General features: G+C 30.6%; 1 protein-coding gene across 1 annotated transcript in view; it reads left to right on the plus strand.

Annotated features, from left to right (window-relative positions):
- LOC100915265 (mucin-19) overlaps positions 1–16,148 on the plus strand; it is a 44,730-nt gene that overhangs the window by 13,242 nt on the left and 15,340 nt on the right. Inside the window, exons 8-20 of the mRNA XM_031940168.1 lie at positions 289–381; positions 1,475–1,559; positions 1,659–1,796; positions 3,207–3,356; positions 6,968–7,062; positions 7,961–8,087; positions 8,842–9,088; positions 10,528–10,580; positions 11,437–11,537; positions 11,760–11,911; positions 12,259–12,397; positions 13,193–13,297; positions 13,397–13,591. Of these exons, the coding sequence (XP_031796028.1) occupies positions 289–381; positions 1,475–1,559; positions 1,659–1,796; positions 3,207–3,356; positions 6,968–7,062; positions 7,961–8,087; positions 8,842–9,088; positions 10,528–10,580; positions 11,437–11,537; positions 11,760–11,911; positions 12,259–12,397; positions 13,193–13,297; positions 13,397–13,591 (1,680 nt within the window). The remainder of the gene's footprint in view (positions 1–288; positions 382–1,474; positions 1,560–1,658; positions 1,797–3,206; positions 3,357–6,967; positions 7,063–7,960; positions 8,088–8,841; positions 9,089–10,527; positions 10,581–11,436; positions 11,538–11,759; positions 11,912–12,258; positions 12,398–13,192; positions 13,298–13,396; positions 13,592–16,148) is intronic.

A 16,148-nucleotide genomic window follows, 5' to 3' on the forward strand; every position in this document is an offset into this window, starting at 1 on the left:
TTGTGGAGGACACAGGGAGACAGTTTAGGGTAGTAGACTTACACATTGCTTAACTTTAGGAAAGAATATAAACCCTCAAGTCTTTTCATTTAAACTTGGACATATCCCTTTCATGGTAGAATCAGAATTAGCACTAAAGTATGGCATAGTTCTATCTTCTCAGTATTAAGCTCTCATGGTAGTGAAGTAACATCTCTAACACCTATATTTTTTTTAATCATGGTGAATGGGAAATATAATAACATCATGTAACAGATAATTCTTTTTTTAATTACATTATTTTAATAGGATGAAAATTGGTCTATTAGCATTGAACTTCGTCCATGTCCAAGTGATCAAACTGGAACATGCTTGAAAAGCGTCACCCTTCTTTTAAATTCAGTAAGTAGTAAATGATAATAATGAAATAAATTCAGTAAGTATCCAATTATCATAAATAGAATGAGAGTAAATCTAATTCATTTGGTTGTATTCCTCTGATCTAGAATGTGAAATGCTTATTTATAAACAACTTAATTTTATAGTATTTATTATTTAATGCTTATTAAGTAATAGTGTAAGCAACATTGTATAATATTAGCAGCTAGGCTTAGTAGAGTCTCCCTTCTTATGGGTAAGGACCTTTGCCTTATTTCTTTTGCATTTTGAGAATTGTCCCTTAAATATAGTAAGAAGTCAAGTAACAAAGTTTTGTTGAATGTGAACCCCTTGAGAACAAAAACTTTCTTTTGTCTTTCTTTGTAAGCCCAGCTTGGCTTTGTTGCTTGACAAATACTGGGTGCTTAATCACTACTTTTTGATGTACCAAAAGTTGTTGAGAGAAATGTAAACTGCTTAAGAGAATATGCATTGAAAGTACTTTAAAAATATTTATACCTAACAAAAATTCTGATCATTCTTATTTTTTCATTAAAGCATGTAATCCTAAGATCCCCTGGAAAACTATATGATGAGATTCATCCTATGTATAATTACTATAAAAGAAAATTTTCATTTTGGCAATGTACTTGTAAGAAATAAATATGAATTCCTTTAAGATGTTCTACTATACAGACTTAAAAAAAACAAACTTTATGGATATCTTTTTAAAGTTATAGTCATTTCCTGCTATATAACCCTATCCCAAAGAGCCCTCCATCATAATAGAAAAAACAGTAAAGTAAAATCAACCCCAAAAGCTACCTTGCATATTACCTTAGATTAAAAATAATCCAAATGAACTATTCCTCTAATTAGTTTAAATAAAACATTATAATTATGGCATAAAAATATTGCAGTTCAAATTTTTGGAAATATGTTCCAAAAGAAACCACTTTTGTAAATTCATAGATTTATTAAGTCTCTGTTATGTTCAATGCACTGTGCTAGGCACACAGACACAAAATTAAAAGTAAGTAATAAATAAACAGTAGACTTACAGTAGACTGTAAACCATGAATTAATGTGCATGTTTTAATAATGACATGAATATTAGTCTCTTTCAGCGGACAAATATCTATTTAATAACGATGGTAGTGTCACGAACAACAAGATTAAAAGGCAAGGCTATTATTATTCAGGTAAGATGAATATTTGCATGTAACATATATATGAAAATTCAAAGTAAAATGATGAAACACCAAATCTTTTCATGATTGTTCTTTTTCATTTGTTAACAGATACAATTAAGATTTTTAGAGTATCTTCCTCATACCTACAAGTAGAGACTTCTTTTGGATTAAAAATGCAGATACAAATTCATCCTGTTATGCAATTGTATATTTCTATGCCACCCAATAAATTCACAAACACATTAGGTAAGTAAGTCCTCTCAAGAAATATTTTCCTTCTAAAGAATTCAGTGTAAGAAAAAATGTTCTTTTCCATTTGTCATTTTATTCATGATAATCAAGCACAAAACTCCTTCATTTCTCAAAAAGCAGAAAAAAGGAAGACCTGATTTTGCCTTAATCTAATGATTAGACGTTAGATCATTCGAATGTTAGACCACTTTTTGAAAAATCCGCACAGTTAGCTTTTTAAAAATAAGATTCCTCTATTATAAAAATAGTATTATTGTTATTATAATTTCACAAATGTAGTTTATTCAACATATGTTTATAAAGCACTTGCTCTTCATATGACACTGTGTTAGGTCCTAAAGATAAAAGAAAAAAAATGAAACAATACCTTCTTTTCAAGGAACCATCATTCAACTGGACAAATGCAACATGAACAAAGAAGATAGGAAAATGCAAAATACACACACACACACACACACACAGACAAAAACAGAGACACACAGAGACCAATACAAAGAGAAAGAGAAAGAGAAAGACAGAGAGAAAAAGTAATTTCAAGAATTAGAGAACAGGAGGGACTTTCTCTAAGAAATAGCTTCTGAACTATGAGTTGAAGAAAGAAAGTAAGTAATTCTGAGATGGATTTGAGGAGGGTATACATTCCTGATATAGGAAATAGACTTTGTAAAGACATAGGGTGAGAAATAGATTTGATTTTATAGAGAATAGTTAGTAGACCAGGGCCCTGGACCAGAGTGTGAGTGAAGGGAAACAATATAAGATGGAAACCAAATTGAGAAGGGCTTTAAATGCTAAGAGAATTTTGTATTTTATCCTAAAGGAAATAAGCCATTGTGGAACATTTGAAAGTAAGCAAATTTTCATTCTTTACTGTATTGCTATTGTAAAACAAAGATAATTTGACAAAAAAAAGCACTTAGTTGTCAAGAATATATAAACTTAATCAATGTATGATGAGTTTTGTGATTTTTAAAATTTAAATCTTTTGTCTGAAAAAAAGTCTGCTTCATTATTTCAAGGGAATAAAATGGTATTAAAATATTCATTTATCATTGGAAATACTAAATATTAGAAAGAGATATTTTAGGAACTGTTATTGTTATATTTTTCTTTCCAACTTCTCAGACAATGCCAAGTGTGTATGTATTGTTGTGGTAATAGTAATGGTAATAATAGTAATCACAATGTATTTTTACTGAAGTATAAATTTCAACTACACTATTATTTTGACTATTGTGACATTTCATTCATGTTTTTAAGATACTAGTAACTTATATTATAGCAATCAGTTTCTATAATATCTGATCTGACCTATATAGAATTGTATAAATAGTGAAAACATGATTCAAGAAAGTTGAATTTTTAAAAGATTTTATTTTTTAACTTATACGACTTATTCCATAGGTCTCTGTGGATCTTACAATAACAAAGCAGAAGATGATTTCTTGTCAAGTCAGAACATGTTAGAAAAGACACCTCAGATTTTTGCTGATTCATGGGAAATGATGTCTTGTCCCAAAGGAAGACCTTCTTCATGTATAAGCATAGAAAATGGTAATATCTTAAGGATCAATATTTTAAATTAACACGAAAGTACATAGTTTGTTGTATCTGTAACTACAAAGCTACCAACTGTCCCCAGTAACAAGATCAGTTCCTGATTTTATTCTCAATGATGTTTTCTAAATTGTCCCAGTTCAAAGGAAAAAGATTAGTCAAGTCCTGTAGTATAAATGCAAGAAAGGAATAAAGAATATCTTTGATTTTACCAAAGGAAGTATTTCGAATTCATATGTAAGCTCAATCATTACAGTGTCCTTCCTAAAGTCTTCCTTTCATTCTTTCATCTCCTCCCAAATGTTCATATTCTTATAGAATGAGTTCTAACTAACCTCTAATTCTACAATGAGAAAATTGAGAAATAAAAGAGTTGGCTAAACTCACAAAGAAAGTTAGCATTCAAATGAATATCAGAACTAGGACTAGAATCCAGAACTCTTAACTGTATATAGTTCATTTCCATTCAACCATGCTTTGTCCTGAATTTTAAGAATACTAAACTTTAAGTATAGAGTTTGAATATAACTAAAATAAATATTAACATAAAAGATGCTATCTCCAGTGTTAGGGCCTCTTGAATTCATTATCTTTGGGTTCAAGCTCTAGATCTTCCTTTTTATTGACTGTGTGGCTTTAAGCAGACTATTTAACATCCCTGAGGTCTCTGTTATTTCACCTATAAAATGAAGATCATGATCCTTACACAAGCTTACAAGGTCTTTGAATGAAAAATATAAAGTAGATTTCACCATCATCATCATGTAAACTACATTTTGGGATTAAAAAATACTTTTCTTCAAAGATCATCTTTTCTCAGTTCAATCTACTTTATCTTTGTTTTCATTTTTAAAGATTGATCATTTTTTGAAGCAAAAAAGACAATAAGAAATCTGATACTTTTTCATTTCTTTGGAAATGTTGGAATAAGCAGCTTGGTGCTGGATCTTGTGTCAGAATCTGAGTTTTAATCATGGCTCTAGCACTAATTGGGTAACCTGAGATGAATCAATGAATCACTTCTACTTTCTAGACCTCAGTTCCTACAACTGTGAAATTATTGATTTGTTCTAGAAGCTCTCTAAAATTCTCTTTTCCCTTTAAATATGATTGAAATCCTGAAAAAATCACTGCAAAAAAATGAGTATTAACTGTGATGGTAAACTTAGAATGTAATTGAAATGAAAAAAGAAAGATGGCCATTTGATAGAAAATTGATAAAGGGTTTATAAAGTCAGAATAAATTTCTTTGACAGTGACCTTTATTTGTTATATTCTGGAAGCAGCATTATTTATGTGGAACAGGAAAAGCCTTTTTTTTTTAGGAATGTTAGGTTTCAATGTCTGTTTGTTTTATAATCTCAATTGACTTACAACTAATATTTTGTGTATTAATTATTTCCTTCTTTCAAAATTCAATTTTATTTTATTTTCAGTTCGAAATTCTTTACATCTCCCTTCAATATTTCCACTCATTGAGAAACCAAAAAAAACAAAACCTATTACAAATGTGTTGTTGTTATGTTCAGGTTTTCAATCATATTCCATTCTTTGTGGCATTCTGAAGTTTTCCATTTCCTTCTCTAGTTCATTTTACAGATGAGGAAACTGGGGCAAACAGGGATAACTGATTTACTCAAATCACACAGTCTGAGTCTAACTTTAACTCAAGAAAATGAGTATTCCTGACTTCAGGCCTGGCTCTGCATCTGATGTGCCACCTGGCTACATATACAAATATGTATAGTTATGCAAAATACTTGCAAAAGTGAATTCTGAAAAGAAAAGAAAATGGGTTCTATCTTTCCTTCATGTCTATCAGCTTTCTCTCTGGAAGTAGATAGCAAGTCTTATCATGAGTCCTTTGATTTATGGTTGGTTGCTGTGTTCAGAGTTCTAAGTCTTTAAAAGTTTATTATTTCTATAATATTGTTGTTAGTCTATAAATTGTTCTCTTGGTTCTGCTCACTTCACTTTACATCACTCCATATAACTCTTCCTATGTTTTTTTTTTCTGAAACCATTCTTTTCATCATTTCTAGTACAAGAGTATTCTATCACCTTCATATACCATTATTCGTTCAGCCATTCACCAAATGATTGGCAGCTTCTCAGTTTCTGATTCTTTGCCATCACAAAAAGAACTGTTATAAATATTTTTGCACATATGAGTCCTTTTCCTTTTTCTTTGTCCTCTTTGGAATATACACATTGTAGTATTATCACTGAGCATTACACAGTTTAATAGATTCCAAGATAGAGTGTCTGAATTAGTAGACAACTCAACCAACAATGCACCTGTTTTCCGACAGCCCCTCTAGCATTTGTCATCTTGTCAATTAATCAATCTGATGGATGTTAGGTGACATCTCAGAATTGTTTTAATTTTTATTTCTCCAATAATTCATGATTTAGAGAATTTTCTACTTGGGATTAATAACGCTCTTCCTCTGTAAACTGTTTATTCACATCCCTTGATCATTTATCAATTGAAGAATGACTTTTATTCATGTAAATTTGGCTCAGTTCCCTGTATTTCTTAAAAACAAAACTTATATCATAGAAACTTTATGCAAATATTTTCCCTCAATTTCCTGCTTCTCTTCTAATTTTAGTTACATTGGTTATGTTCATGTAAAACTTTTTCATTTTATGTAATCAAAACTGTGTGTATATCTGTGTCTTTGTCTATCTCTGCCTCTCTATCTCTGTGTGTCTCTCTCTGATTCTGTCTCTATCTCTCTCCTCCTTTCTCCCTCTTCTTTGGTCATGAACTCTTTTCTTCTTCGTAGATCTGACAGGCAATTTCCTCCATGCATCTTTAATTTGTTTATGATGTCACCACTTATGCAAAAATCATGTATCCACCTTGAACCTATCTTGGTAAAAGGTATGAGCTGTTCTGTCATTAATTTCTAATACACTACTTTCCAGTTTTCACAACAACTTTTGTTGAATAGCGAATTCTTACCCTAATATCAGAGACCCTGAGGTTTATTAAAAAGCAACAAACAAAAAAATATGCTTATTTGTGTCTGCATATTATGTACCTTAATTCTTTCATTGATAAATCCCTCTATAACTTAATCATTGTCAAATTATTTTGATGATTATAGCCACTTAGTATAGTTTCATACCTGGTACTATCAGTCCACTTTCCTTCTTTCTTTTTTTTTTTTTTTATCATTAGTTCCCTTGCTATTTTGCTCCAGATGAATTGATAGTTTGATTGTAAGGTACTGAATATAAATTTTATAAATATTTTCCTTTAGTTAGGATTTAAACACTTGGGTTTAAATCTGGCCTCTGATATTCCTTAGCTTTGTCATCCTAGAAAATAAATTTAACTTCTTTTAATATCAGATTCTTATCTATAAAATCTATAATAATGACTGTAGTATTTATCTCCCAGGGTTATTGTGAGGATCAAATGAGACTATTGAGATACTCTATAAATCTTAAGGTACCAAATAAAGGTCTATTAGTTATAGTAAAATATTTTTACCATAATGCTTTCAGCAATGAACTATTATTGGTATTGATTATCAATTTCCATAAAATGCATTTATCTGAGAAAATCCTATATACTCATTCTTTATTTTCCTCAGAAAAGTTTGCTGAAAAGAATTGTTTGATTCTTACTGATCCAAGTGGGCCTTTTGCTTCATGTCATTCCATTGTGGACCCTAGATCCTATCAAGAGGTGAGTGTAGTTTAAACCTTTAACATCTCACTATTTGTGAAAAAATTTAACTTATAGTAAATAGGGTTACTCTAAAGTAGCTAGTGTGGAAGATTTTTAAAAGATAAAAATTGAAGAAAGAATAAAGCTTTGATTTATCTAGATATTTCATTTTAATTTGTATAAATATTCATTATAAGGATTGCACTTTCTCATTGCTAACCAAATGATAGGCTAAGAAGAAAATCTCCACATGAGGAAATATTTACATATACATAATTTATATATAATAATTTGTAAATGAATGAAAGGATCAACATTTTTCAATAAAACCAATAAATAATTTTTCAATAAAAATTAATTACACCCCTATTTTTATCAGGTACTATGCTAGGGAAACAAAGACAAGAATGAAATAAATCCTTCCTGCCCTAAAAGAGCTCATATTTTATTGCAAGAAAAAACACGCACACCGATGATAAATTTGTGTTCGTGTGTATAATAAATGCAAAGTAATTTCCTGAAGAAGTAAACTGTTAACTAGAGTAGAATCTGGATATCTATATGAAATAGACTGGAACTAGGATTTGAAGGAACATAATAATTTTATGAGTTAGAGGCAAAGAAGAAGTCGGAAAGAAAGCCAATCTGTGCAAGAGTATAGATATTTAAATATATTAAATCAGAGAATATTATTTTTAGAAGAAAGGACCTTAGAGCAAGAAAAAGATCTTAGAAATTGTCTGTTCCAAACCTTACATTTTAGAGAATAGGGAAATTGAGATTCAAAAAGATTAAATTATTAGTTCTTATAATAAAATTAAATGTAGAACTGAAACTAGAATTCAGATTTATGGACGTTGTCATTACTTTGTTACTTCCATCATACAATGGTGTTTATCTTTTTCTTGCTTTAAAGAAATGTAAAACATTCACTTGTTCTTGTGAAAACGTTCAAGATTGCTTATGTACAGCAATGGGAAACTATGTAAAAGCATGTGCTGAGAATGGAGTATACATAAGTGGATGGAGAAAGGGCCAATGTGGTAAGCAAACTTTAATTTTCACTGTTCCCATTTCATCATGACTATATCTATTTTTCCCTATATATCTTTACAAATGTATTCTTAGTACTTTTAGGTGTTCCTTGGGAACATCTTTCCGTTTTATTTTTATCTGAAGTTAATATTTCCAAATGACAGTCATAATTGAATAAATATTTGGTGATTAAATGAATGTGATACTGAGTTAGTATTTTACCTTTAGATTATAATAAGGGCAAATCTATATCTAAGCAGAGTTGTACTGGAATTAGCTCATACTAGTTTGTAAGAGATAATTATTAAATTTTCAAAATGAGCATATCTGCCTTAGAGAACGTCAGGACTTCATTTTTTTTTTAATTTTGTTTTAAGAAAGTAATAGAGAAACTGTTAATCATGCAGATTAAATTTAAAAGTGTTTTCCATACACCTCTTTTTTGAGAACTGGTTGTTAAACATTTATCAGTACACCCTTGGACATACTTCATTTTGAGAAAATCAAATATAGAAGCAACTTATGAAATGATTCAATAAAGGCTGATTACTCATTTTACACAAATATTCTCTGCTTCATGAAAAAAACGAACTATTTTATTTTTAAACTATGACTGACAAAATGTGAATTTCACACAAATTTTCAAGAGCATATCTTCTGCATAAAAGTTCTTAATTATAAAGAAGACTAATGATATCCTGAGATAAACAACTATTTTTTATTTCTATAAAACTGCTACTTTTTTATTGTTTTTGTGAATAGAACAAATTTGTCAAAATGGCCTGGTCTTCAAATACGATGTAAAAGCTTGCAATAGTTCTTGCCAATCATTATCAGAGAGAGATAGGAGCTGTGATGTACAAGATGTTCCAGTTGATGGATGTGGCTGCCCTGATGGAATGTATCTTAATAGTGAAGGATCTTGTGTCCTGAAAACTCACTGTGACTGTTACATAAATGATGAAATTGTGAAACCAGGCAGAATTGCTTCCATTGATGGCAATGTATGGTATGTAAAATACAATCTGATGATTTTAACAGTGGGATCTAAGAATTATACCCTATTGTTCTTACTTAGACAAAACAATCAGAAAGAGATTAGTTTTTTGCTTTGAGAAGGATTTTATTTATATTTAAAAGTTTATTTAACATGCCTAAAATTAGCATTGGCCTAAAATTAGCATATTAGAAATCTTAACTTCTTATTTGGGCTTATTCTTGTCAACATTTAGCTTATTTAAGATAAGACAGTATAATGTACTAGAAAGAATTTCAGCTCTGGAGTAAAAGGATTTGAATTGAATCTTCCTTTACCACTTGGGTGACTTGGAAAATCTACTTAGTTCCTCTAGGACTTAATTCATTTATAAAATGAAAAAAAAATTCAACTAAGTAATCCATAATGTTCCTTCCAACTCCAAACGTCATTGGCCATTGGATTCCAATGGCTTCAAAGATTCCTTTGAAAAAATAATAGTTATTTTAAATACCATCATTTCTGTCTAGTATACCAATATATTTTAAATGAAATGTTTTAACTGTGCTTTTAACACAGAACTAAGTGTGATGTGATAGGGGGCAAACTATTTCATTACAAGATTTTTCCCTTACACAATATGAACATAGAGAATCATTACCTGTAGAAGGTAGGATTTCAGTTGCGATTTAAAGGAAGACAGGGAGGTCAGTAGTTGGGGTGGTGAAAGGAGAGAATTTCAGGTATGGGGGATAGTTAGGGAAAATGTCAGGAGCCAAGAAATGGAGTGTCTTTATTTATATAACATCATTATCACTTCTAGCAAGATTAAGCCATAGTAATTCTTAACGGATAGAAAGATAATTTTTTAAGAGTTAATTTCTTAATTTTGGAAGAACTTTTTCACTATTTAAAAAATCATAATATTAGCACTATTCCACTAAATAACAAAGTATTTGGTTGATTTTTACTCAATTACTTTTCACATTCCTTGACTAATACCAGATTATACAGGGCTACTCATGCTACTAAATTTTTTATCAAATTTTCTCGTTATCTTTAAGATGTTGAGTAGTACAAGCCTTCAATTTTTTGTCATTTATTTCTTTGACTATTATTGACTTTGATGTTGACTAAATGCATCATAACAACCTGATGTTAATTCAATAAGTGCTGTGATTAAAATGTTCATTAATATTTCAGAGTTCCTGACAGGTCTTTATAATATTTGAGAACGTGAAGAGGACTCTATCTCTGTCATGCCTTCAGTTTGCAGCCTCTCCTGCCCCCAAATCTTTATTTTATGACATGGATAATTAGTTAGGCTTTTTAGGTATTATCATCATCATCAGTGATCATCATTATCACTATTATTATTTCATTAGTTTGGTCAAACAATAGTTGTTTATTAAGGGACCACAAAGTATTATATGATGTGTAGGTTTTTATTGTATTTCTTTATTCATTACCAGTATCTGCAAAGATGGGACTCTTCATTGCCAGGATCCAATTGAGAATATCTCAAGTAAGTCAATCAATCAACATTTATTAAATATATACTGTGTACCAGGCACTGAGGTAAACACTAGGGTTACAAATAGAGGCGAAATATAGCCTCTGCCCTCAAGAAGTTTACAATCTAATGAGGGAAATAACCTGCCAACAAGTATACACAAACATAACTATATGCCAAATAAATAGGAAATAATTAAGGATTGAGGAAGATTATCTGTAGGAAGCAGAATTTCAGTTGTGATTTAAAGGAAGACAGGGAGGTCAGTAGTTGGGGTGGAGAAGGGAGGACAATCAGAAAAAATACCAGGAGCCAAGAAATGGAGTGTCTTATTTGTATAACATTCAGTATCACTGGATGAAAGATATGTCAGGGAATAAAGTGTAAGAAAACTGGAAAAGTAGGAGGTACTATGTGTGTTATGAGGAACTTTGAATGCAAACAGAGTAATTTGTATTTGATCCCAGAGGTAAGTAGGGATCCACTGGAGTTATTGAGTAAGGGCTTTAGGAAAACCACTTTAGTGACTGGATGGATTGTAATGGAGAGAAACTTGAGACAGGCAGTGCCAGCAGCAGGTTATTGGAATAGTCTAGGTATGAGGTGATGACTACCTATTACCAGGCAGGTAGCAGTATCTCAAGAGAAAAGGGGGGCAAATTAGAGAAGTATCATATAAGTGAAATCAATAGGGTTTCAAAACAAATAGGATATGGGGACTGAGAAATAGTGTAGTCCAAGATGACTGCTAGGTTGTGAGCCTGAGGAACTGGGAGAATGGTTTTCTATAAACTTAGGATGCCCACATTTTACTAAAAGAACCTGAATGAAATCCTTTCTAATCAACATTATTTCTTTTTTACTCTAGAAAATTGTACTGGAGGAGCTGAATATGTGAACTGCAGTGAACCAAATGCACAGCGAAGACAGGACAGAACATGTAGCTCTCGGAATATACCTAATTTTAATGTAAGTAAATGGAAAGTGCTAAATGCTGAAATATTACAATAATTCAGAAACTCAAACATTTGGAAAATTCTTTATTAAATTACTTTATTTGGAAGGAAAAATAGTCTAATCAATGAAGTCAAATGCACTATTGTATAATTTATATATCTCCTAATCTATATTAAATAAGTGAGATTTGATAGTAACTTCTTTGGGAATGATTATTTATATTCCTTTATGTAGGAGGACATTCCCTGCAGACGTGGATGCTTCTGTCCTATAGGAATGGTTCGGGACTCAAAAGGAAACTGCATTTTTCCTGATGACTGCCCATGTTTTTTTGGTGGATGGGAATATGACCAAGGAAGTACCACAACAGTTGGATGCAATGAATGGTGCATATCAAACTAACAGCTTTCTGGAGGGATTGGGGGTGGGGGTGGGAAGAGTGTTTTTGTATTTTGTGGCTTATTTAATAAAGGGAAAAGATAAATATTTTTTAATCTTAGTCATTTAGGACTAAGACTAAATTACTGGTGATTTTCATTTTTAAAATGTATTCACAAGAGAGAAAGAAGCAAAGAGGACATGCAATAATATTCCTACAGCTTTATGAATAAAGATACCAATTTCTTTTGTTTTCCCCCCATAAATTAATGTATTAATAATTTTCTTATAATTATTATAAATATATAATACAAATATTACATTATTATAAATTCCATATTTGTATCTTTTTTAGTACTTGTATAAAAGGATCTTGGAATTGCACACAAAACAAGTGTCAAACATCCTGCCATATTTATGGGGATGGACATGTTAGAACCTTTGATGGAAAAAGCTACAGCTATGATGGTCTCTGTCAGTATTCTTTTGTTGAGGTAATTATAAATATCTTATTAAAGTCTCTTAATCTTTATCAAATAGACATATTCTGTTTTTAAGTTTTGAGTTTACTTTTGCTTCAAAGTGTGCAATTTATATAGATATAGATATATGTTCCTTGATATTGTTATAATATGTACTATAGTGAAAATTGTGCCGGATTTATAATTAGAGGATCTAGTTTAAAATTTTGGCTCTGCCATGTACTAACAAATAAAAGCCACTTTACCTTTGTGTCTCATTTTCCACATTTGTAAAATAAGAAGGGTCAGACTAGTTGATTTCTAGATTCCTTTACAACTCTACATTTTATATTCAAACATTAAACTTTTGGATTATTTGTAAGCAATTTTATGGATTAGTCTTATTGAATGGCTAATTCTTTACATATTTTGATGAGACATTTATCTATGTAAACTGACAAGAAATGAGTAGTCCCCCAAATTATAGAGCCACATATGTCACGCACACGTGCATACACACATATATATGCATACACATACACAACCAATCTCAATGAGATCAGTAAAAGTTATAAGGATTATAATTATAAAAATGTTATAAGAACTTTGGGGGAAAGTGGAAATGAAGTTGTTTTCTAGAGAATAAAGGTGGAGTTTGTATACCGAAAAGAAGCTAATTTGGAGGAGAAAGTGGAGTGAGTCATTTAAAATAATTATTAAAGTTAAAATTTCATTGGAAACATTCACAATTGAAGCTAATCACTGTGGATTAAATGTTGTTGATAGAAAAGTTTATAAGTTGTTAAAATTGTAAATTGTTTATTTTAGGATTATTGTGGTCAAGAATATGGAACATTCCGAGTTTTAACAGAAAGTGTTCCATGTTGTGAAGATGGACTTACATGTTCAAGAAAAATAGTAGTTGCTCTAAAGGTACAGTATGACTCTCATTCACTTACTTTTACTTTGATCAGTCTAGAAAACAACCAATTGAAAATAATATTACCTTAAACCTTTTTTTCTCATTTATAGGATCAAAATGTTGTCTTGCATGATGGTAAAGTCACAGTAGTCAAAAATTTGGAAAGTAAAGGATGTGAACTCAATACAACTGTATACTCTATACATACTGTTGGTCTGTACTTGATTTTGAAATTTGTAAATGGATTAATCCTGATTTGGGACAAAAATACAAGAGTATCTGCTATACTGGATCCAAGCTGGAGTGTATGTATATCAATAATATGATATTTATGAAGAAGCACAGTAGTTTCTGATATTGAAAGATAGTTCCAACAATGCTGACAGGAATAGGAATACTGCTAGTGTTTGAATCTTAGTGTTAATTAAGGGGAAATAAAACTTCCTTACTTCTATTTTCATCTTAGGGAAAAGCAATCTGTATCATCAGGGCAGAGAGAGTTGGCAAAAGAAATTGTGAGATAGCTTGATTTTAGTCTAACCTTTCCAAATTAATGATAAGATTTTCAGTTACATGTATTTGTGTAATAGATAATTATAAATCTGCTTTAAAAAATATTCCCGTAGTTAGAAGGAAACCATTTACATATTTTTTTTAGCTTTTGTATGGTTTGCATGCAATTGTAAATTTGTTTAGAAACTTGAATTGTAAAGACTGATAAAATTCAACATTGGTTTCTGTTATTGTATGACTATTCTGAATTACACATAGCACTTTTCCCCCCTTAAATTGCAGCAGCTTTCTGTTTTAAAAATCCTAATTTATTATTTATTTTGATATTCTTTTCTTTTTTAAATTTTGAGTTCCAATTCTTTCTCTTTCTCCAAGACCCTCCAATATCCACCAAGAAGGCAAACAATATGACATCAATTATGAATGTGAAAAGATGCAAAACACATTTCTATATAAAGCATTTTTTAAAAAGCAAGAGAAATAAAGTGAGAAAATTATGCTTCAATTTGCACTTAGAGTTCAAAAGTTCTATCTGTGGAATGGGGTAGTATTTTTTTCCTCATGAATCCTTTGAAACTGTCTTGGATCATTGTATTGATGAGAGCAATTAAGTCTTTCAGAGTTGATTACTATTATCATTGCTGTTACTGTGTGCAATACTTCTGATTCTCTCATTTTACTTTGCATCAGTTCATATAGGTCTTGTTGTATTTTTCAGAAACTAACCTTTTTGTCATTTGTCACAAACATGTGCCACAACTTGTTCTAACTTGTTTCTAATTCTTTACCATCACAAAGATGGCTGCTATAAATATTTTTGTACATTTGGGTCATTTTTCTTTTTCTTTGATTTCTTTGGGAGTGTTATTGCTGCATCAAAGGCTATGCACATTTTTATAGTCTTTTGGACATAGTTCCAAATTGTTCTCCAGAATGGTTGTATCAGTTCACTATTCTACCAGCATTATATGTGTATATTTTTTCACTCATACCCTCCTGCATTTGTCATTTCTGACAAATGTGGAAAGAGTACTTCAGAGTTGATTTAATTTGCCTTTATCTATTTAATAGTCATTCAAAGCACTTTTTCTTATGACTATAGATAGCTTTGAATTTTTTTCTGAAAAATGCCTGTTTATGTACTTCACTATTTATCAATTGCAGAATGGCTCTCATTTATATACATGTTTAACTAAGTTCTACAGTCACCATATATTTGAGAAATGAAGCCTTTGATTTTCAAAGAAAACTTGCTATAAAATTTCTTAACATTATTTTCATTGTCTATAATATCTTTTAGGATAAAATAATTTCCTTGATTATCTTTTTTAATTAAGTCCATTTTGACTTTTTCTTTGTCTGAGATCATGATTGTTACTTCTGTCTTTTTTTTCCATTCAGTTGTATATATTTTCTCCCCTCTTTGAACCAATTTCAATGAGAGGGAAGTTCAAGCACTGCTTGTCACCTTTGCCATTTCTCCCTTTATTGTAAAAACTCTCTTTTGTGTGCCTCTTATAAGAGAAAAATTTCCCCATTCTGCCTCTTCCCCCCCCCCCCCCATTTCCCAATGTATCCTTCTTTTTCCTTTTAATTTTTTTGGAGGTCATTTCAACATAATCAACACATACCTATGCTTTCTCACTACATAAACTCCTTTTAACTGCCCTGATAATGACAAAGTTCTTAGGAGTAAATTACATATATTAGGCTCCCATAGAGAAGTAAAAAGCTTAACTTTACTACATTCCTTATGATTACTATTTCATGCTTCTATTTGAAGGTAAAATTTTCTATTCAAGTTTGTTCTTTTTTTCATTAGGAATGAGTGAAAAGTCCTCTATTTTATTAAATATCTATTATTCTCTTTGTAGGATTAAACTCAATTTTGCTGGGTTGGTTATTCTTGCTTGCCATGTTTGCTTTCAATTCTTCTTCTTTAACATAGAAGCTGCTAAATTTTATATTATTCTAATTATGGTTCCATGATTTTTTAATTGTTTTTTTCTGGCTGCTTTTAATATTTTCTCTTTAACTTGGGAGCTCTGGAATTTGGCTATAATACTGGAAATTTTCCTTAGGGGATATCTTTCAAGGAGATTATTGATGGACTTTTTCCATTTCTATTTTGTCTGCTGGATCTAAGATATCTGATCAGTTTTCCTTGATAATTTCTTGATGTGTAAACTTTTTTATCATGTTTTTCAGGAAGTCCAATAATTCTTAAATTCTCTCTTCTTGATCTATTTTCTAGGTTAGTTTTTTCAATGATAAATTTCATATTTCCTTTCATTCTTTCATTCTTTTGACTTGTTTTATTGTTTCTTGATATCTTATAGAGTCATTAGC

This window comes from Sarcophilus harrisii, chromosome 5, assembly GCF_902635505.1.
Source record: "Sarcophilus harrisii chromosome 5, mSarHar1.11, whole genome shotgun sequence".
Lineage (NCBI taxonomy): Eukaryota > Metazoa > Chordata > Mammalia > Dasyuromorphia > Dasyuridae > Sarcophilus > Sarcophilus harrisii.